Here is a 22,071-nt window from a genome sequence, read left to right as displayed (position 1 = left end):
GGAGAGCAGGGGTCGCGGCCGGGCCCTGCAGGCGCTCGCACTTGGATTTCCAGCGGTCGGCGTGGGGAGGGCGGCGGCCTGCGCCCCCGCCAGTGTGAGCCCACAGCCCGCTCCCCGCTTGCCGGGAGCTGTCCAGGCAGGGCCCGCCCCGCCCGGGCTGCGCTCCGAGTGGGTGTTCGCTGCGAGGCCTGGGGCCAGCGAGGACTGCCGAGCCGCCTGCTGTGGGCAGGCCCCGGCCGGCCACTGACGTGTGTCGTCTTCTCCGATTTGACCCTCACAGCGACCCTCTGGGGCAGACAGTATTTCCCCCATCTTTCAGATGACGATGCAGGCGCCCAGAGGGGTTAAATGGCGCCCCCCAGGTAAAATGCCGCCTCCGCCGCTTTCCCTACCCCGTGGCCGTCACTGCCTGTATTTTGGGCGGCGCCTGGCCGGGCCGCCTCCCTCAGCGCCCGGCTGTCTCGGAGCATGTCCCGTTTGCCATGGCCGGATGAGCCCCGGGGCCTCTGTGGCACGTGCTTGGCCTCCCGTGGGCGCCCCTCAGTGTGTGTGGGAGCTGGCTCATGCCCTGCCAGCCTGGGGGCGGCAGCTTGGCTGGGGCAGCGACCATGGTGGCGTTCCAGACAGCAGAGGTCTGGGGGCTCGGGGCTCCCAGGGCTCCTCCCCCCATCTGAGCTGGTCTCGGGGTCGCCCTGAGCCCTGGCTGCAGAACAGGTCCCGGCGGCTGGGACCCCCAGGCACGAGACGTGCTGTCACTCACCGGACACATCCGTGTGAGCATCTGCCCTGGACACCCACGGAGGGCTCCCTCAGGCGTTTCAGTGTTTCCTCCTGTGCGGGCAGTCTTTCTCCCACTCCGCTGCCTTCAGGGTCCAGTCCAGACCTGCCCATACACTCAGGCCCCGGGAGTCCTTGGTCCCAAACCTCGTGCTGCTGCCTGCGTCCCCGCTGCCCCCGCCCCGCCCCGCTGCCCGCATGCTCTTCTGGAGCCCTTTGTCCTGCAGCCAGCTTTGAGGCCCTCATCTGGGATGGACCCTGTGGCCTTTCTGAGCAGGGTTCCTCTCATCTCTGCTGTCCCTGAGCCCGAGTCCCACGAGGTGGCAATCCTCGGTCGTGCTGGTCCCTGAGCCTTGGCTCGACCGGGCCTGGGTGCTGGTGGGGTGCAGTGGGCCGCGTGTTGCGCCTCACGTCGCTGGGGTGGTGAGCACCCACCGTGACTGCAGGGCCTGGGGGCTCAGGGGGATCTCAGGCAGCCCAGGGGTAGCTTCAGAGTCCAGCCTCACCACCGCCAGCTGTGTGACCTCAGGCCGGCCGCGGGGCCCCCCTGAGCCTCGGCATCGTGTGCGGCGCGGGGCGGCCGTGCATGTCGTTGCTTCGCTCGGTGCCTGGAGGTGGTCGGCACTCGGGGGCGTTGCCGCGGCGGTGCTGGTCCTGACAGCGGGTGTGGGTCCTGGGGCTCACTGTCCTCTCGCTGTCACAGAAGAAGGGCGTGAAGCGGAAAGCGGACACCACCACGCCCACAACGTCGGCCATCACCGCCAGCCGCAGCGAGTCGCCCCCACCGCTGTCGGACCCTAAGCAGGCCAAGGTGGTTGCACGGCGGGAGAGCGGGGGCCGCCCCATCAAGCCACCCAAGAAGGACCTGGAGGACGGCGAGGTGCCCCAGCACGCGGGCAAGAGGGGCCGGCTCTCGGAGCACCTGCGGCACTGCGACAGCATCCTCAAGGAGATGCTGTCCAAGAAGCACGCGGCCTACGCCTGGCCCTTCTACAAGCCAGTGGACGCCGAGGCCCTGGAGCTGCACGACTACCACGACATCATCAAGCACCCAATGGACCTGAGCACCGTCAAGGTACGGGGGCGCAGGCCGGGGCCTCCCCCCCGGGCCAGGCAGCACCTGGCGTGGTGCTGGCATCCTTTGCGGGCTCGACCGCCGGCAAACACGGCCTCAGGGCTGCCAGGGGCCCCAGCTCGGGCCTAGCAGAGTCACGGAGGAAGGTCCGCTCTGCCCGCCGGTCACTTCATCTGCAGCTTCCTTGTCATCTGTTCCTCCTGAATCCGGATTCGTTATTTCGTCTTATTTCCACTGTAGTGCGTTTGCCTGTTTCTGTAATGCCAGGCTAGGAGGCCCTTTCCGGGCTCTGCTCCCTCACTTAACAGAAGCGGGCCCCGGACGTGGAGGTGTCAGAGCTGAGACTGGAGCCCAGGCCTCCCAATTCCCGGCCAGGCTCTTCTTGCCCCGGGAGCTCCTCCCTGGTCCTTTGCTTCAGGTCAGGCCAGGTGCTTGCAAGCAGAGGAGAGAGCCTTGACGAGGCCGCGACGAGAGAGTGGGGCTGCGGTTAACTAATCTGGGGCAACGCTGGGCTCCCACAGGTCTTCCGTGAGCTCCCACATTGGGCTCTGGCCCCGGTGCGGCTGTCTTCTTTCCGCCTGGCTCGGTCTCGGACAGTCGGAGGCATGCCCCTGGCTTGGGGCCTGGCTGACCCTGGAAAGGTGCCCCCATGAAGGGGGACGTGATCTGTTGCCATCACCTGGGTCTGGGCCCTAAACTGCTGGTCTCTGGCAGTCTGCCCTGTGTCCCAGGACCACCACCCTGGGGCTGAATCTCGTAGGAAGTCTTCCTTCCCCCGGGGGCGGGCCGGGCCGGCCGTCCAGAGCAGTGGCTCCTGGGAACTGGCCGAGTCAGGCGGGCCCGGCTGGGCTGGTGACCCAGCAGTGTCCTCACTGTCTCTGACCCTCATCCTAATTGTGAGGGCGGGGGCGCCGGCTTCCTCAGACAGGCTCAGTGGTGCTGGGGCCCCGCCCTGGGAGCCCAGGAGGGGCAACTACTTTTCTTTTTTTTTCCCCCATCTGTGTGAGTAAAATACAGACATTGGGTCATAAAAATCCAAGCAGAGCAGAGGCAGGTGGAGGGGAGACCTCACCTCTGGCGCCATTGGCCCCCCTCCTTTCCAGAGATGATTTGAGCTAATGGTTGGGTCCGTCTTTCCTGATTAACTCCTGACTCAGGCCGGTTCTTCTGGAGAAGGTTTTGACCATGGGGCAGCGGTACTCAGGCTCCCAGATACACCAGGAAAGTGACTGGTGGCCAAATTAGGATTGGAGCCCAAGAATTTCACGGAAGTTGAGAGGGTCTCAGGTGCCCGTTTGTCCTCCCTTGCTGAGTCACCCTCGAATGGGGAGGCTGTGCAGAGGGCCGGAGCCAGGCAGCCACAGTGCCATTGGAAGCTCTCCAAGGGCCAGAGAAGGGAGGTGTGTTCTAGGCTGGAGAGGCTGCAGGCCCTGGAGTCGGGGCACTATCAGCCCCTCCATCAGGTCCGGGGTTTTGTCAGTCTCGGTGCAAGTGAGACAGGTGGCGGGGCTCCAGCAACGATGTCCTGCTGCAGCGAAGCAGGGCCCTCGGGGGCAGGGGCACCTCGTACCCCTGACAGGAGGTGAGCTTTCTGTGAACCCGTCCAGGCAGGGGGAGCTCAGTCCCTTGCAGGCAGTCTGCCCGATTGCCAGCTGGTTCTCAGTGTCCGCCTCGTGGCGTCCCTCGCTGGACACACTCTGTGCCCCACGTGCAGCATGCCTGCCACCAGCTTTTCCCGGTGGGGCGGCCGGGACCATCTGCTGCTTCTGTGAAGGCAGGCTGGCTCCCAGCACCTGGATTCTCAGGAGGGAAGACATTAGATGTCTCATTCCCTGAACTGCGTAGGTCCCCCCAGGTTGGTAGAGAGCAGGTTTTCACCAGACGTTCCTCAGGGCCCTGCAGCTCCTGCAGACAGGGACTGACGTGCGTGGAGAGTCGCCCCAAGCGTGGAGCTGGGAGCTCTGGGTGAGGACAGGGGTGGTGGCCGTGGGGCCAGGACTCCTGGGAGCACCTTTTCCTTTCAGCCAGGGCGTCTGTCTGTCTGTGGGGTCCCAGACCCCACTCCAAGCCCTCTAGCCCCCTCTCTGCTCCTCCCTGGGCTCCCGGACGAGGTCTCAGGCTGGCCGTGGCTGTGGCCATGCAGAGGCCCCGAGTCGGGCGAGCGGGGTCAGGCGGTGGCCTCACACCCAAGGCTTGTGTGTTGCAGAGGAAGATGGACGGCCGCGAGTACCCGGACGCGCAGGGCTTCGCAGCCGACATCCGGCTCATGTTCTCCAACTGTTACAAGTACAACCCCCCAGACCACGAGGTGGTGGCCATGGCCAGGAAGCTGCAGGTAACTGAGGTGCTCCGTGGGGCCGGGCTTCTGGCGCAGGTGGGATCAGGGCAGACACCCAGGAGAGACACAGGGGTCACCAAGAACATCCAGCCTGGAAGGCGTGGGGCCTTGTGGGGTCGGGGGCCTCATCCCCAAATCGTGTTTCTCTTTGGTGGCGGTTAAGTGGCAGCTGGGCCCCCTACCTGCTTCCCAGGGACGTGGTGGCGAATGGGCCAGTTTCAGCCTCCCAGGTGCTGCAGGCCTGGGTAGCAGCAGTGAGCGGGCGAGGATGGCGGTGGTAGGGCGGAGACAGAGAGAAGGCAGGTGTCTGTCTCCCTGCTCTTCGCTGCGAGCCCGCCGGCGCAGCACGTGGGTGCTGTGCTGGTGATGACTGTGTGCAGCCTGCCTGCAGCTCTCCTGGCGACAAGGCGGATGGTGTGTGGGAGAAACGTGGGGCCTGCTGGGAAGCGCAGTCTGGCCTGCAGTGGCGGGACTTGGTGTCCGTGCACACAGATCTCACACACGGGCTGTGTGTGTGCGTGTGTGGGGTCATCTGTCAGAGCCTGGGGGCTGCCATGGATTTTTACCTGGGTCAGTACACGGAATCTGTTCTTTATTCTCTTTGCAATCACGTGGGCTGTTGCCTTGATAAATAATAGCACCTCTGTTTTAAACGTGATACACTCAGAAGACATTCTTTTTGGAGGAAAGAGTAAAAAAGTGGATGGACACCCACCCCGGTAGTTTTCTTTTCAGAGGACCCAGGTGGTTTGTTCCACAAGCCGTTCCCAGCTCCCTCTCAGGACCCTTCTGGAAACCCCACGCGGTAGCTCAGGAGCATCCTTCAGGCCCCGGCCCCCCGCGGGGGTGCAGGAGGAGCCTCCTTCCCTGCCTCGGTCCTGCCGACCTGTCTTCCCTTCCTCGTGCCTGTGGGCCCTGCCGCAGGCCTTTCCCAGCTCTGGCTGCTGCGCGCTGTCCCTGCTGGGAAATGTGGCAGAGAGTCCCAGTGGTCCCAGTCCACCAGAGGAAGCCCCCAGGACCCAGGTTGTGTACCGAGACCATCCCCACTGGGTCATGAAGCCAAAGGGCTTTGCCAAGCCCCGCACAGTCATTGCTCTGTGACACTCCTGAACCTCATAAACTGCTTTGTAAAGAAACCAGGTGGCGCTGGGGGCGGAGTCCCCAGGCCGGCAGCTCTGACTCTGTTCCCATGAAAGTTGGTGTCCGCAGTGCAGCCACAGAGGCTGGGGTCTTCACTGCTGATGACAATTTAGTAATTGCGCGGCCGGCTGTGTAAGTCAGGCTCGGGCTAGAGCCCATTGCTGCGGCGGCCACCAGGTCGGTGCCCTCGGGGGGCCTTCTGCCCAGAGGAGGCCAGGCCGCAGCTCTGTGTGGCAGCGTAGCTCTGAGACATCTTTATACCAGGAGGGGATTCTGGGGGCCCAGACGCACAGTAGGCTCTTTCAAGAGCGGGACACCCGATCAGTGGGGCTGCAGCGCATGTGTGTAAACCAGGTGTACGTGGATTCAGGCGTGTAAGCTCGGCAAAGAGACCCTCCCTTCGCAGCCACTCGTCCCATCTGCGGTGAACCTGGGCCAGCAGGGGATGGGGACCCTCGCCCAGCACGTTCCCAAGGCTGCGAGGTGCTGGCAGTTTTGATAGGACTGCTTCTCGAGCCAACTTTGGGACCTAACTCAAAGAGCAGAGGGGCTGATGCAGTAGGTCACAGAGGAAGGATGCGGGAAGGCGTGGGCCGGCTCCAGATCCCGTGGCTGGGTCCTGGGAAGGCCCCCTCGCTGTTTGGCAGAAGGTGGCCGCCTCGGCCTGGATGCTGAAGGACATACAAGTCTCCTGCCGGAGGCGTGCGTGTCCAGCCAGAGAGCTTGTGTGCTGGCTCCTTGGAGGCTGTGTCTGGCCGTCGGCCCTGTGTTCCCTGCCCCAGGACCGGCACTCAGTGCCTGAGGAGGGAGGGTGGGACAGAGGGCAAGCTGGAGGTGGCCCAGTCTCCCCGACTCAGAGGGGCCGCCCATGGGTGTCCAGGACCTCAGGTGGCCTCTGCTCTCCCACAGGATGTGTTTGAGATGCGGTTTGCCAAGATGCCCGATGAGCCGGTGGAGGCGCCCGCACTGCCCGCCCCCGCGGCCCCTGTGGTCAGCAAGGGCACCGAGAGCAGCCGCAGCAGCGAGGAGAGCTCGTCGGACTCAGGCAGCTCAGACTCGGAGGAGGAGCGGGCCACCAGGCTGGCGGAGCTGCAGGAGCAGGTGGGCGGCCGGGGCTGGGGGCTGAAACAGGACCATGACCCAGTCCTGACCAGCCTCGACCCGAGGTTTGCTCTGGTCACGTCCCCCCCCCTCCAAGTCACCACCATCCTTCACCATGGGGGAGGGGACCCAGGGAAGGTGTCAGCTCTGGGGGCGCCCTCAGTAGCGCCTGTAGGCCTGGGGCCACGTGAGCCTGACTATGTCGGGATGTCCCTGGAGTCCTGGGTGCCACTCCCTGCTCCAGGAAGTTCAGGGAGGCACCTGCAGAAGCCGCATCCTGGCTGGCCCCAGCAGCTGGTTACGCTGAGGTGGGCCAGGCGCCGCGGCTCCTATGGGAACGAGGGTGTCCTGCCTCAGCCTCTGCCCACCTGTAAATCGGTCCTCCCCACCCTCTTCACTCTCCTAATTTGCAACATGGGACCAAGAGGGGCTAGATTTCTGGGGCCTCCCGCAGGGAGGAGACCGCATAGTAGAGTGGGGCAGAGCCTCTGAGCTGGGCCGCATCAGACATGACAGTACAGGGACGAGGCCCCCGGGGGGCAGCCGTCGGGCCGGGGGCCTCCCACGCCCTCGGGGGGCCGCTGGAGCGAGCAGCACGTCCCGCACGTAGCACGCCGCCAGCCGCACGGCAGGCTGGGTACGGGCCAGCGGCTGCCCACGGGCGGCTGGGGAGAATCTCCTTTGCGCAGGCGTTCAGACCTCTCTCTAGAGACCCTTGCTTATCTGGGAAATGAAAACTAGGAAGAAGGACAGAGCTACCGTGTACCGAGTCCTTCCGGGGTGCCCGTCCTGGCGGGGAGACCGAGGCCCGGGGCTCCCCGGCCCCCTCCCTGCGCAGCAGAGGCCGCCCCGGGGCGCCCCCTCAGCCGCCTGTGTCTTGCAGCTGAAGGCCGTGCACGAGCAGCTGGCCGCCCTGTCTCAGGCCCCGGTGAGCAAGCCAAAGAGGAGGAAGGAGAAGAAGGAGAAGAAGAGGAAGGACAAGGACAGGGACAAGGACAAGGACAGGCACAAGGCCAGGCCCGAGGAGGAGAGGAAGGCCAAGGCCGCCCCGCCTGCCAGGCAGCCCCCGCAGAGGAGGGCGCCCGCCAAGAGGGCCAGCAGCACGACGGCGGCCGGCAGGTGGGCGCCTGTGGTGGGAGGGTGCCTGTGCGCAGCCCGTGCCCCGGTCCCGGGGCTGCTACAGGAGACGGGCCGGGGCTGCCGGCCCTTGTCCTGCCCGCCTCGTGGAGAGGTCTGGGGACCAGGGTCTCTGCTGGGAAGACTGGGCTGTGCAGGGCGCCACCCAGCCCCCTGTGGGGCCGGCCTCCATCACAGGCACTGGAGCGGTCACACCGCCTGGCGTGGACCTCAGTGTCTCGAGGCTTTGGGGCAGTTTCCTGATCTGGGCTCGGGAGTTTCCTGTGGGAGGCCTGGGGCTCTTGGCACTCCGTTCCCGGCTTAGCTGGTGGGCAGAGGGTCAGGTGGTGGGACCAGGCCTTGACGCACAGTGAGGCCTCTGGTCCCCACGACCTTTGCTTTAGCTCCCTCCGTGGCCAGGCGCTGGCCCGAGGAATGCCAGCCACAGACCAGCAGGGACGACAGAGGGAGGTGAGGGCAGTGAGGGAGGCATTCAGGACCGGAGGTAGAAGGAGGGCTTCCTGGAGGAGGGGGTGACAGCTGCACAGAGGGTCAGGATGGGGTTCCAAGAATCAGGAAGAGCAGGCACAGAGCCGTGGAGACCAGTAGATTGTATTCCTGCTGAGAATTAGGACAAGGTCAGTCCCGCAGAAGAACAGGCCGGGCCGGGAGGAGGGAGTGGCGAGGCTGCTGAGGTCACCGGCTCTGTCGAGGTGTCTGCGTCCTGTTCTCCGAGCAGATGAAGGGGATTCATGAAACGTCTCAGCTGGAAGCGGCCAGGCCTGGCCCGTGTGGGGAATGGGTTAGTGGAGGCAGGATTGGGTGGACGGTTCCTCCCCTTTGGAGGTTATTGGGGTCACAGAGGCAAGAGAGGCCGGTGCGGCCGTGGGGGTGGAAACGTGTTGCTTTGAGAACTGTTTGTGAGGCGGAGTGGACAGGCCTTGGTGCTGGAAGTCAGAAGAAGGGCACACGGAGCCACCGAGTGGGCAGTGAGAGCAGTCGGAGTTCTCTCCTCCCTCCCTCCCTTTTGGAGGGGGAGGCAGGAGTCAGGTTTCCTGTTGTGCCTCTGGTTTTGGTATCAAGAACGAGTAGGGGCGTGTTCCCTTCTCTTCTGTTTTCTGGGCAGGTTTGTAGAGTGCGTGTCAGTTCCAAGTGTTTGATGGAGTTCACCAGTGAAGCTGTCTGCGCCTGGAGTCTGTGCTGTTGGAAGGTTTCTAACCACAAATTCAGTCCTTTTTATTCAGTAGATAAAGGCCGGTCAGGTTACCGGTTTCTTCTCGAGTCAGCTTTGGGATGCGTGCACTGCACCTCACCATGGGTTTGTGACGCTCCCTCATCCTTCAGCATCTTCCGGGTCTGTCGGGATGTGTCCTCCTTCGTCCCTGGTGTTGGTCACTTGTGTCTTTTCTTCAGTGAATCCAGAGAGAGGTCGGTCAGTTTCACTGGTTGTTCAGAGAACTAGCGTTTGACTTCACCGGTTTTTCTCTTTTCTTTTTCTTTCATTTCTGGTCTGTCTTCTGCCGTTTCCCTTTCTTGATTTGGACTTAATTGGTTTTTCTTTTTCTACCTTGTTAAAATAGAAGCTTAGATTATTATTGATTTCAGAACTTTAAAAAAAAAATACTAGCATCTTAATGCTATGAATTTGCACCTAAAGGCTGCTTTAGCTGTATGGACCCCACAAATTTGACATGTTGTGGTTTCATTTAGTGCAAAACGTTTTTCAGTTTCCTTTCAGGCTCTCCTTAACACCGGTCATTGAGAAGCACGTTGCTTAATTTCAAATATCTGAGGCTTTCTTCCAGATGTTTTCCCGTTACTGGTTTCTAGGATCAGAGAACATACTTTGTATTTTTCAACTGGTTAAGATTCACTTAATGGCCCAGAATGTGGTGTGTCCTGGTGCATGTTCCATGTGGACTGGAAAAGAATGCATATTCTCCTGCATTGGCTGACGTCTGGTATAAATGTCAGGAGGGAAAAAATCTTAAAAACTCTAAAAGGCAAAAACATGTTAATTAAGAATTCGGTTTGGTGGTGTCATTGGGGTCTTTTCTGTTCTTGCCTTTTGTTTTATTAATTACCGAGAGAGAGTGGCTGAACTCTCCACCTATAGTTGCAGACTCTCTGCTTCCCCTTCGTTGTGTCAGCTCTTATCTATTCTGAAGCCTGGCTTTAGCTGCACACACGCAAGGACTGTGGCGTCCTGGGTCGGTGGACCCTTCGGTCGCTTTGCAGCGCCCCGCTTTTCCCTGAGGCCTCCTTTGTCTGAAGTGGTCACAGCTGCTGCGGTTTTCTTTCGAGTAGTGTTCACGTGGCACAGCCCCCCGTCTTGTTACTTTTAACGACTCTTGTCATTATATTTAAAGGGGGGCTTGTGTAGACACCGTGTAAATTGGGTTTGGGTCTCGTCTGATCTGATCACCCTTTTCTTTTAATTGGAGTGTTTGGACCATTTATGTTTAACGTGATTACTGATACACTTGGATTTCCGTCTCCTGTTCCGTTATTTGCTGTCTGTCCTGTTTTTGTTTTTGTTTTTTTAATTATTCCTTTGCCCCCTTTCCTGCCTTCTTTCGGGCTATTTGAATTTGGGGCGAGTTTGACCTGTTGAGCTTGTGGTGCCTGTGGGGTTTTGAGGGGAGCTGACTGCCACGGCTGTTTCCTGGCCCAGGCCACCCCCAGCCGGGGGCGGCCTCTGCTGTGACCTCTCGCTGGGTCTTCCACGTCCCTGAAGACACACGTGCAGTCTCCCGGCAGTGGCCTGGCTTCTCTGTCTGGGGCACTGCTTTGGGCTGCCCCTTGGTCAGGGGGCCTGGTCCTGGAGGGGGAGGGCCTAGGGCAGGGCTCGGGGGCTTCAGCCGACGCCCCCTGCCTTCTGTCTCAGACAGCCGAAGAAGGGCGGCAGGCAGGCGTCGGCCTCCTACGACTCGGAGGAGGAAGAGGAGGGGCTGCCCATGAGCTACGACGAGAAGCGGCAGCTCAGCCTGGACATCAACCGGCTGCCGGGGGAGAAGCTGGGCCGCGTGGTGCACATCATCCAGTCCCGGGAGCCCTCGCTCAGGGACTCCAACCCCGACGAGATAGAGATTGACTTTGAGACTCTGAAACCCACTACTTTGCGGGAGCTAGAGAGATACGTCAAGTCTTGTTTACAGAAAAAGCAGAGGAAGCCATTCTGTAAGTTGTCAGGGCAGAGCGTTGCTGCGGCCCCTCCCTGCTCCGCCCCCCTGTCCCCATCGCTCCTCCGGTCCCGGTGTGGGGTGGGAGCCAGGCAGCTTCCAGAGGGGAGTGGGAGCGGGTCTCCGGCTGCTGCGCTCCTCACCGCCTTCCTGCCCTGAGGACACAAGGATGCAGCTTCTGTCTGTCTGCTCAGCCAGGGGCGAGGGGCTTGGCTGAGACCGGCTGCAGTCCCCCCCCAGCCGGAGCGCTTCCTCCCCTGCTCCCAGGCAGGTGGGCAGCACTCGTGTGCCTCAGCCTTCACCAGAGCGGGCAGGACCCCGAGGTCGGCCCCCAGCCCGATTCACTCACATTCTGGTGGGGACTCCCACCACAAGCCTCCCTGCGACTCCATTTGGGGCCTGGGCTGCAGGTGACCTGCCGGTGGTCCCCTGCCTGGGCAGACCGGTTCCCTTTTGCTGGGGGTTGAGGGTCCAGAGGCCTCCCAGCATGGACGATCGCTCGGGCTCCCCGGGAAGTCGCTGACTTCACTGGACAGGAGCGAGTCACTGCCTGGGTCAGCGGGTCCTGGGGAGCGTGAGCACAGGCTGCCCTCAGGCGGCAGGAGGACGGGGCAGCCGCCCGGCCCTGAGGAGCATGCAGGCTGCACCTGGGCTTGCGTGTGGCCCCTCGGGGTGCGTGTCCTCGTGTGCCGCCGGGGCAGTGCCTTCTCCTGGACGGAGCATGGGCTGCCCCGGCAGTCAGGCACACTTGACCTTCGGTAAGTTGCTGGGGGACTCAGAGGTGGTGCTGCAGGCGTGCCAGGTGGCGGACTGGGCTCAGGGCAGAGTCCGGGCCTCCCTGAGGCCCAGGGAGAGCCGTGGCTGCGGTGGAGGAGGACCAGGGTCAGAGGCCCGGGCTCTGGCGATGATTCTGCCCTTCGCACAGGGCTCTGCGGAGGCGCACGCGTCCCGCCGTTGCTCCGACAGGAGCGGGAGCGGTCTGGCCCTCCTTGGGAGTCCTGTGGTTCTAAAGGAAGAGCCAGGCGGGCAGGGATGCCGTGTCTGCTTAGTCACTTTGGCCCCTCGGGAGCTTGGCATCAGCCCCTGGGGGCCGCGCCACCACTGGGCCGCCCGCCGCTGTCCGCTAGCGGCCTCAGCTCCCGTACTCTTCCACAGCGACCAGCGGGAAGAAGCAGGCGGCCAAGTCGAAGGAGGAGCTGGCTCAGGAAAAGAAGAAGGAGCTGGAGAGGCGGCTGCAGGACGTCAGCGGGCAGCTGAGCAACAGCAAGAAGCCCGCCAAGAGAGGTACCTTCGCGGGCCGCCGCCCACGGGAGGGCTGGCAAGGGCAGTGGGCAGCAGGCCTGGTGTGCACATGGGGGTCCACCTCTTAGCCCGCCGTGTTCCCCCGGAGGAGGCTGTTACCCTCCTGAAACCCTGATTTCCCTTCCTGAAAATGGGGCACCAGGACCCTGGCCCTGGAGCGGAGCTGAGCAGATGGGAGGCGCCTGTGGAAGCACCGCTTTCCGGAGCTCCTAGGAGAGGGCTCTTTGGTAGGGCCCAGCTGTGGTCTTTGGGGGCCAGACCCCACAACTTGGGAGGGACGGGAGCCCCACTCCGCAGTGTCAGTGGGTCCTGGCGCCTAGCAGAGAGCTTTCTGGCAGTCCCCAGATAGTAACACCAGTTCCCAGCCAATTAACCGGCATCGTAGGAGGCTCTGACTTCCAGCCCCCAGGCCCTGCACTTTGTGGACTGTGGGGTCTCACTTTGGGTGAGCAGGTGATGGATTCCTTGCCTCCTTTCTCTGGGGCCTGTGAGAAAGGGCAGACCTCTTCTCCTGGCCCCAGGGGCATGAGGGCCCAGGCAGCGGTCACAGTCTAGGGCCCATCTTGACCCTGCAGCAGCCGGGTGCCACCATTGCCGGGCCCTGCATGCCCAGGGCCAGGGTGGGGCCAAGAGGCCCCGAGCTCATCCTGGGAAGGGCAGGGTGGGCGGCTGCCTCATACTGCTCCGCCAGCCCCTCCGTCCATACCCCCTAGGTTCTCTTAGCAGGTTGCATTCATTTTTCCCCAGTTTCTAAGCACACTTACATGTGTTGACCTTTGAGCTGTTTTTGTTCACATGTCTGATGCCAAATGTGTAGGTTTTCCTCACACCAGGTCGCCAGTCTCTGACACAAGCTGGCCATCCAGCAGCTCAGCTCAGCGCTGACACTGCCTGCTCGGGGCTAGTGCAGGCCCTCAGCCCCCACAGGACTGCCCCCACCGCAGATGCCAGTGCAGGGCCAGGCCTCCAGCGCCTTTGGCTGGCGGGCTGTACCTCAGGGGTTCCCACAACCCTTCCCTCAGGTTGAGAGTTTGCTGGAGTGGCTCACAGAACTTAGGAATGAGGAGTGAAACCCAGTATGGTTTGTTATAAAGGATACAATTCAGGAACAGCCAAATGGGAGTCATGGGCAGGGTATGGGGGCGGGGCGGGGCGCTTCCACGCCCTCCCCAGCACACCACACTCCCGCACCTGTGTCTTCACACCTGGAAGCCATCTGAGTCGGGAGCTTTTATGGCGCTGTCTCTGGTGCTGGGGGAGCTGAGCGTTCCCACCCCCCAATCACTTGGTCTTCTTGGTGACCAGCCCTTGTCCCGCGGCCATCTGGCGGCCTCACCTTCAGCCACTCATTAGCACAAACCGGGGTGTGATCTTGAAGGAGCTCCTTGTAAGTGATTAAAGGCAGTCTTGCCTCTGAGGAGACCTGAGGGCTTGAGGCGCTCTCCGCCAGGAACGGCACGGTGGCCAATGCGTTCCTTGTGCTGTCACAGCCGCCTCAGTGCGCTGATGCATTTCCCCGGGCGTTTGTCACTGCTCACTAAACCACAGGGGTGGGACCGCGTGGGCCGTGGCGCGGGTGGTGTGAGCGGAGGGGCCCCCGGGCGGGCTCTGGGCGTGTGGGCTGGGGGGCAGGCCGCTCACCCGCTGCGTCTCCCCCAGAGAAGCCCGGCCCTGTGCCCCCCGGGGGGCCGAGCCGGCTCAGCAGCAGCAGCTCCTCGGCGTCCGGGAGCAGCAGCTCCAGCGGCTCCAGCTCGGACAGCAGCGACTCGGAGTAGACGCGCCCTCCCCACGAGCACGACCGGAGCCGCCGCCGCCGCCCGCCGGGACCTGCAGCGCCCCTTCTCGGGTTAATACACTCCTTTTGTTCATGGTGTGCGGGTTCTCTCCTTGACTCAGTGTTACGCTCTCTTCCAGTTCTTGCTTTAATAGGTCAAAGCCCTCTTGTGTGTGGACGTGAGGCTCTGTGAGAAGCTGTGAACGGGCATAAAGTCTTTCCTTCGTAACTGAATTCGATCCCTCGGAGGTGACTGCCTTCAGGCTCTGACCTGATGGCCGTAGAGAAATGTGTAAGGTGTGTCTGAAGCCTCTTGGAGAAGCCCTCCCCTCGTTCCGGCTGGTCTGTAGCCCCAGGGTCTCTTCACGGGAGGTTCTCCGAGACTGCACCGTGTTTGAAGGCGGTTAGCTCGGCATGGCCGGCGGCATCTGCACCCCTGGGGGCCTGGGCCCCGGCCCTCATGTCCGAGGGCTCTGCCTGCCTGCCGGGAGAGCCAGGGCTGGGCCGAGCGGGGCGCCAGCCGGGCACCAGCCAGAGCGCTCGGGGCGGGGTGGGTGCGGGGCGCCGCGGCGAGTCCGCCCGGTCTCTGCGGCGTCGGGAGCTCCTGGGAGGGAACACGGTGGCTGCGTGCGCAGTGCACAGGTTTCCAAACACTGAAACTTTTACCTCAACTTTAAAAAAAAAAAAACAAAAAAAAAATTTAAAAAAAACAAAAGGAGACTTTTTTTGTAAGGTTTAGCAGTTTTCTACAAAAGGCCTGCCCGACGTGCATCCCCAGCTCGTGAGTGCTGCCCCCGCCGCACACTCCGGAGCCGCCTGCCCAGCTCCGTGTATATATGAGAACTTTATTTATTAACATCATTGGTCTTTTTTTTTTAAAGAAAAGAAAAAACTGCAAAAGAAACGCATTTTTAAGAAGCAGCAGAGATGCAGGCCTTTTAAGTGCTGTGAGGCGAGCCCGGGGCCTGCCGGACGGGGCCCGCCCCCAGGTGCTAGCTCCCTGCCCCCCCGCGGTGCTCAGTCACGTCACGGCCACGGCCACGGCCACGGCGGCGCGCGCTCCCGGGACCGTCGGGTCTTCGTTTCGTTCTTTCGTGTGTGCGTGTGTGTGTGTCTGAAATTTGGAGACTTACAGGTAGAGGCGGCCTCCAGCCGCGGCGCGCTCTTCGTTTCCACTCTGCTTAGCTCTTCTGTGTTCACCGCTGGTCTCTTCGGGACTGTTTTAAAAGAATTCAGCTTAGGGAACCCCAGCTATATGATATAAGCTTTGTAATCAGAGAGAGAAATGTATAGTAAATCTAAGTCTTGATTTTTTAACTTTCTATTGTAAAAAAAAAAATAATAATAATATACAGAGTTTAACAGAAGGTTATGCTTGGGTTTGTTTTCTCCGGAGGCTGCCACGTAGCCTTTGAGTCCTGGGACACCCCGCGCCGCCCGCCTGAGCCCTGAGCACTGCGGCTTCGGCTGGGAGTGCCCGGGCCCCGGGGTGGGCGCCGCCTCGCCCCCCAGCCTCCAGGGGAGGGGTGCGGCCCCCACGGCAGTCTTCCAGCCGGCCGTCAGTGGCCTGGCCCTCCCCTCCCTGGCCTGTCTTCTCTCTCCGGGGTGGAGGAGCCTCTGGCCCCAGGAGGGTTCCTTCCCTCGAGACTCCCCAGGGGCTCTCTGCCTGTGCATTTTGCAGTCAGCACAGAAGTGACTGAAAGGGGGCATTCTCCCAAGCGTTCCTATGAGGACCTCCCCGAGGCAGGTGCTGCGGGGAGCCATGGCTGGCCTGGCCTCCTGTCCAGGGGCCAGGTCCTTCTGCCAGCCTTCAGGGTGGACAGGCGGACTAGTCCTTGGCATCCTAATACCTGGCGATTTTTATAAATCATAAAGTCAGCTCGGGTCCCGCCAGCCCTTGTGGCCAAGGACCCCTCGGATGGGTGCGGAAGGGTGTGGAGGGCTGCTGAGGCAGCGGGTGGCAGTTTGCCAGTTATCTTACTGCCAGTGATTCTGGCATTTGGTGAGTTTTGAGCCAGCCTGTTAAATTTTTCACGAAGTCTTGTTTATAATAAAAACACAAATGGATTTTAAACTTGCCATTTTTAAAAGTTGCCCCGTTCTTCGAAGGTGTTGCCTAATCAGATGTTTACTGGAGAATTTAAACTCAATGGAAGCGATTACTACACAGCAGAGTCGCCAGGTCTTGAGAGGGATCTCGGGGGCAGGGGCGGCAGGCACGGGTCTGGGGAGCAAACAGACGGGGCTGGGGGCTCCCGCGAGCGGGAGGGGTCGCCATGCTGGCCGCTCGGTGGGGCACTCCTGGCCCTAGGGCTTAGCACTGGCTAAGCGGAGCGTCTCTGGACACCCTGGTTCTGTGCGAGGGGAGAGTCCTCAAACCACCTGTGCCCCTCGCTTCCAGAGCTCCACTGGCTCTGACGCTCCCCAAGGGCGGCGTCCGTGCTGAGCAGGTGTAGTTCATCCGTGCCGCAGTTTTTAAGGGCTTCCTGTCCAGGCTTGAGAACTGACTGCAGAGTTTTGGGGGACCTCTTCCCCCCTCCCCCTGAGGTCAGCTTGTGAGTGTTCACCATTTCCACTTCTCTTGTGTTGGAAAGCAGAGCTGCTCCAGGGCCCAGAACTGCAGGGCAGGCTTTCGGGGGAAAGGGCCGGGTTAAGTAGGCTGGCCACGCGCAGGAAGTGGAAGCGGCTTTGGAAACCCCTGGAGGCCCGGGGCGGGCTTCGGGTGTTAACTGAACTCCAGAGACCCTCGCTCACTCATCTTGCGTACAGACTGTTGACACACGTTTTCTTTTTTGTTTGTTTGCTTTTGTTTTTGTTCTTTTGCAGCGTTCACATCTTTTATCAGCGTCCTTTGGGAAAAGCCATCACCCACGATAAAAAGATTTGTCACACCCAGTGTAGCGCTGTTCCTCCATACTGGCGCAGCACTTCCAGGAAGCTTCCTTGTTTGTATTTAAAGCGTTACTTTTCTGTACGACGTGCATGCAAGTTGACCGTAACTTTTCTTAACCTTTTTAGTGCCGTTCCTAGTATATTCCTGTAAATGTCAGTTACTGAAAATGAGTCCAATGTAAGTAGTGTTAGCTTGTTTATTGCAATGCTGGCCTCAACACAACAGAATAAAAATGGTAGAAAGTACTCTTTGATGTTTCTGGTAACCATGGACCCTTCTCCTGGGGCATTTGTTTTGTTTTCATAATAAAAGAAAGAAAAAAAGAGGCACCTGGATGTTCCTTTTCCCGTGCTCTCTGGCCTCCCTTCTCCCCTCACCAGCGCGGACGACGGGATGCAGCCCTGGTTCTCACATCCCTCAGCTCCTGGCAGGAACACCTGAAGCATCAGAAGGAGGTTTTAAGAGGTCGTGGCTGTGGTCCTCTGCCCAGCGGGGAGGCCCGGGGTTGAGGGCCCCGGGTCTAGGGGTGTGACTCTGCACGAGCCACCTGCCTTCGCAGACGTGCAGGATAGGGCGTCTGTGTCCCCGCTGCACCCTCAGTCCGCGCCCAGGCGGTTTCTGAGACTAGAGGCATCTAACACTCGCCTGGCTGGCCCAGACATCCCCATAGAGCCCTGTCAAGCTGGTGGGCACGCTGGGTCCCCCCACCACATGGGACCCGGCACACGGTGGAGGCATCAGTGAAGGATGAGGGGCGGTGGAGACAAATGCGAGTTCTGACACTGTTTCCAAAGCAGTCAGGCTGCGTGAGCCAAGCCTGGCAGAACCGCCCTGGAGGAGAGGGCTCTGCCCAAGTCCAGGCCCTAGGCCGCCCTCCTCCGGCACCTCACTGCATTCCCTCGGGGGCACACGTCACCTGGCTCAGACCCCTGGCCCTCTCTTACCCAGCCCAAGCTCCCCTAGAACGGGGACTGGCTGGGCCGTGTCCACCTCAGCCGGGGAGGCCAGCCACCCAGGCACCCTGACGCAGATGGGCCCTCCCTGCATGTTAAGCTGCTTAGCGCCAGCTGTCTGCGGGAGCCCGGGGCACGGCAGTCACCTGTGCGTACGACCAGGGCTTGCTTTCCTGGCTGCCGCCCTCTGCGTGGGGCTGCCCCGGCCACGGCACGTCTAGGTTAGTCTAGTGCGCCGTACAGAGGCGCTGCAGGTACGCTTGAGTTCGCTTTCTTCCCAAACAGGGCTCAAGTTGAAGGACAGCAGAGATGCTGACAAGGCCTGTCTACTGGGGAGTTCCACTATCAGAGGCCTGACTCTGTAGATGCACCAGGCCATCCTCTTCAGCTCCGGGAGGCACTGAAGGACATGTGACTTCCAGCCTTCTGACCTAAGGCAGCACGCAAGAGGGGACTCTCAGCCAGATGTCCCCTGGCTGGATGTCTGATCGGGGGGGATGCTGTCTGCTAGCTGACTTGCACACCGGCCCAAAGAACCACACACGGTGAAGCTCCAGATGCACCGTGTGCGTGGCCAGCAGGAAGGCCTCTGCCCACCAGGAGCACGGCCACCCAGCCGTTCAAAGCGTGATGGAAATGCCCTGCCTGTACGGCTGAGCGAGGAAAACAGTGGCAGGACAAGCAGCACACACGCCCTCCCCGCCGCTGACCGTGCTGCCTCTGGGGAGGACGCTGGGATTTGCCTCTTGTATTTCCTTGTTGGGGTTTTCAGCAATCTTTAGGTGTTACTGTTAGGAAAAAGCTGAAAGCCAAGTGACCACGGACAAGCACATAAAAATAAGGAGTGAGGCAGGAAGGGGCCCCTAAAGATGTATTTAGCAAAGAAGACTTGACTTCGACAAAAGATCCTTCCACACTGGCCTTGCCACGTGGGCTTTAATTCCAGCAGGCAGCAGAGCCTTTCAAAATGACGTGGAAAACCGTCCAAGGGGGGCCGAGGCTGCCGGTGTGTGGTAATGACCAACACACAATGACCAACGCTCAGGGCAAGGAGGCTGAAATACTGTCAGCTGAGAACCTGCCTTTTGAAGCGCTGTGATTAAATTTGAAATCCCTGTAAGCAACTGGTGTGTAACTTAATGGATTTGGGGTTTCCCTGATGTTTTTTGGATGCATTTGCCCTCAAGTCTCAAGTATTAGGAGGCCAGTATAGAAGCTACATACACGATGCATCACACGCAATCAGTTTCACAATTAGAATCAAAATTCAAGGGCCACAAAGTTCCCGGTGAAATGCCACAGCTGCTGACCATTTAAGGGAAGTCCACCTTGGTCCTGCAAGTGGGTTTTCGACCACACATGATGCCAGTTCCACCCCGTTTCTAGCTCTGACCCATTCTTTACCAGGCAGAAGTGAATCCTAAAAACCACCTCTGAGTATGTGGAAGGGCTGTCTGCAACTGCGGCGTCACTCTTGCTTGATTTCTTTGGAAGCATAACCAAAGCTGCATCTAGAGTGCCCCAGGCTGGGCTGTGCCTGCAGCGCCTGGGAGGTCAGAAGGAGCCCGGAAGCCCAGTCCCCCAGCCCCCTGACTGCTCGCGGGCTGGGGCACCATCTCCGAGATTCTTGGGTCCCTCCACTACATCTCAGTCTTGTTCACTGTTCAAAACCTCCCGGTAAGGACTAGGAGTCAGCAAGACAGCTTGGAGCCTGGGACCGGTTTTCCACCCCAGAATCACATGATCGTGCAGAACTTGGACTGCCCCGTGTCCCGGGAGACCTCGAGCTTGTTTCTGTCCCGGACTAGGATGGCCTCGTTTCCGTACTGTGAGTACCACATGCTTCGGCTCCTGCTCAGGTACGTCCCCGGCGGCACAGATTCCAACTTCTGCTGCTGCTGCTGCCAGATCAGCAAGGACGTGTCCCGGTACCGGAGCCGGGCGTAGCCTTCAGACAGGGCTTTCTCCGCCAGTGGGACGCGGCCGCTCATCACGGGCCGGAGCCTTCCCTCTCCTGGGCTCCCGTGGACCAGGCCCCTCTGAGCCAGTCCTCGTGGACAGCCGCCAGCTGCTTTGCACTAAATGCACATGCTTCTCAGCTCTTGAGTTTGAGGATTCCTTACTTAACTTAATGGTGGAAATGAGAAATTCAGGCCACTCGGAGGCCACACCCTTATGTGAGTTCTTTGCAAGGAAACTTGAGAGGCACCTCCGAGCATTCTGAAAACACACCTAAGAACCACACGTGAGACAGCAAGCAGGTCACCGGCGCCCCGGCCGCAGCGTTTCCCCGGGACGGCTGTGTGCGTGTCACTAGCTGTGGAGTGGACAGGGGACACGTGCCAGGTGTCTGCTGCGATTCTGACAGCGCGGCTTGGAGCACCTCATCTGAAAAGACGAACCTAGTGTCCCCAGTGAAACGGCCCCGTACAAGGAGACGGAAACTGACAGCAGCCCCTCTCAGGGCTCCCCGCTCGGCTTTCAACTCAGCAGAGGTGTGCTGACACCGGTCATGGTTTTGGAACCAGCATTTGTCCAGTGCTTTTTTTTTTTTCTGGCTAGTCTTCAACTCTTCCCGGAGGTGATGCTGCAAACAAACAAACGTGCTGTCAGGTGTTGGGGAGAAAAGGGCCCCAACAGCAGTGGCAGAATCGCTCTTAACTCTGGGGGTCAGAGCGTCAGGCCACGCTGCCACCGCGCGTCGCTTCTGCAGTCGCGCGCGCCCTGGGGATGCGCACAGGGGGCCTGGGCTTAAGAGGCAGACCTGCGCCTCAGCCCAGGCCTTCCACTAACTAAGCGGGGGCGCGGGGTGGGGGGGGCGGCGATCCCGGGGAAACCGCCCGTTGGGGCGTTAATGTCCAGACCTACGACGGAGGTCCCAAGAGCCCGACGGGACACGGGTTCGGGGGCCCGACCTGCCCGTGCCGGGGACGCTGGTACCCCCTCCTTTCTGCTCCACGCCCCCGGGAGGCCCCTGGGCCGGAGAGGAGCACGACGCCGGGTGAAAGCCGAGCCGGGGCGCCCCCCCCGCCCCGCCGCGCGGCCCCGCCGTGCGGGCTCGTCCTCCTGCGCGGCCCCGCCCTCCCCGGGGCTGCGCCCCGCGCCCCCCACCCTCCGGCTCGTGTCACCCGCGCGGTGGGGCCTCGGCGACGCGCGGACCCCGGGCTGGACGCCTCCCGCCGGGCGGCGCCCGCTGGCCGCGTCTCCATGGCAGCGCCGCAGGCATGCCGAGCCGAGCGCCGAGCCCGGGCAGGCCGGCGCCACGAGCCGGAGCCATCGATCGCCCCGCGGGGGGGCGGGGCCTCCCGCTGGGGGCGGGGCCTCTGGAGGAGCCCTGCGCCCAGTTCGCTCCTACGTTGTTGTTGGTCTTAGCCTCGTGTTGATGGTGGTTTTGTGCTACTGCTGCTTGTGTACGTCTGCCACTGCTGTTGCTGTTCGCATTCTTGCCCCTAGTAATTGATGCAATTATTTTTAATAATTCAGTGTTGTGCCGGGGGTACGCTCTTAAAAATAGGTCTCTGACTGACTCATGTCAGCCAGCCGGGCCAGGTCCCCACACTGCCATGAAAATTAAGCACTCCACCTCCAAAGCATGCTCCAGTAACACTCTCGTTTGTTACCTGTCCTTTTCCTTACTGAAGTTTCCTTTTCACAGTTTTCCTCAAATGCTAATTAAGGAGGTCCACGTACGGGACATTCATAGAACACTGAACCCACAACTGTAGAATGCCATTCTTCACGAGGACACAGAACATCTACAAAAACTGACCATACGCCAGACAGCCTTAAATATACAAGATAATGTACACAGGTATGGTGTATATGTGGGGTATATGGAAACACTTGTATTGTCTTTGCAATTTTTATATAAACCTAAAACTTTCCTAGGTTAAAATCTAAAAACTTACTTTAAAAATGAGTGAATATGAAAATGGATATATGTATATCCATGTATGGCATTGTGCTGTACACCAGAAGTTGACACAACACTGTAAGCTGACTATACCCCAATAAAGAAAGAAAGAAAGGGAAAAAATGAGTGAAAAGGAAAGTCACAGAGGTGAGAAGAAATTTGCAATATATATCGTTGATAAGGGACTTAGGGTCCAGCTGGAAGAGGAAATCACGCCAGTGATTTGACCAGAGAGGAATTAATAGAAGAAACTGATCACTAGGTACAAAGTTGTTAAGTAGGTAACTTTCAGAATAAAATAAAGACCTCTGTAACATCTCTAGGTAGTAACTGCAGGAAGCAACTGCCACCTTAGCAGCTAAAAGACCAAAGAGAAGAGGATGGAATTATGAGAATGTAGAGACTTAAAGGAGGGACACCAAAGAGCTGAAACTCAGAGTTTTGAGGTGGGGACACCGGCAGCTGGAGCTGGTGTCTCTGCATCAAAAATAGGCTCCCAGCAGGGCC

The 22,071-nt window shown here is 60.3% G+C and overlaps 2 protein-coding genes and 1 long non-coding RNA gene across 5 annotated transcripts in view; 1 reads left to right on the top strand and 2 right to left on the bottom strand.

Annotated features, from left to right (window-relative positions):
* Positions 1-14,520, top strand: part of BRD3 (bromodomain containing 3) — a 32,846-nt gene extending 18,326 nt beyond the window's left edge. For all 3 annotated transcript variants that reach the window (XM_072960503.1, XM_072960500.1, XM_072960502.1), the window contains exons 6-12: positions 1,481-1,852; positions 4,059-4,187; positions 6,240-6,431; positions 7,315-7,550; positions 10,435-10,727; positions 11,885-12,013; positions 13,691-14,520. In XM_072960503.1, the coding sequence (XP_072816604.1) occupies positions 1,481-1,852; positions 4,059-4,187; positions 6,240-6,431; positions 7,315-7,550; positions 10,435-10,727; positions 11,885-12,013; positions 13,691-13,806 (1,467 nt within the window). In that variant the 3' untranslated portion in view covers positions 13,807-14,520. The remainder of the gene's footprint in view (positions 1-1,480; positions 1,853-4,058; positions 4,188-6,239; positions 6,432-7,314; positions 7,551-10,434; positions 10,728-11,884; positions 12,014-13,690) is intronic.
* A 2,356-nt stretch (positions 14,521-16,876) lies between these two features.
* On the bottom strand, positions 16,877-20,054 carry BRD3OS (BRD3 opposite strand). Its single transcript, XM_031673714.2, has one exon. It carries the CDS (start codon positions 19,640-19,642, stop codon positions 19,388-19,390), a length of 255 nt encoding a protein of 84 aa, XP_031529574.1. The 5' UTR covers positions 19,643-20,054; the 3' UTR covers positions 16,877-19,387.
* Positions 16,877-20,710, bottom strand: LOC140696200 (uncharacterized). The gene is made up of 2 exons (XR_012072368.1): positions 20,054-20,710; positions 16,877-17,135 (listed from the first exon to the last, which is right to left on the bottom strand). It is a non-coding gene; the product is annotated as an uncharacterized lncRNA (long non-coding RNA).
* Between the last annotated feature and the right edge of the window lie 1,361 nt (positions 20,711-22,071).

Source organism: Vicugna pacos, chromosome 4, assembly GCF_048564905.1.
Source record: "Vicugna pacos chromosome 4, VicPac4, whole genome shotgun sequence".
In the NCBI taxonomy this organism is placed as follows: domain Eukaryota; kingdom Metazoa; phylum Chordata; class Mammalia; order Artiodactyla; family Camelidae; genus Vicugna; species Vicugna pacos.
This window is presented reverse-complemented; position numbering and strand designations above follow the sequence as displayed.

Bases quoted from the DNA above. Each gene is read 5' to 3' on its own strand.
- BRD3OS (XM_031673714.2), bottom strand. From the start codon at position 19,642: ATGAGCGGCCGCGTCCCACTGGCGGAGAAAGCCCTGTCTGAAGGCTAC.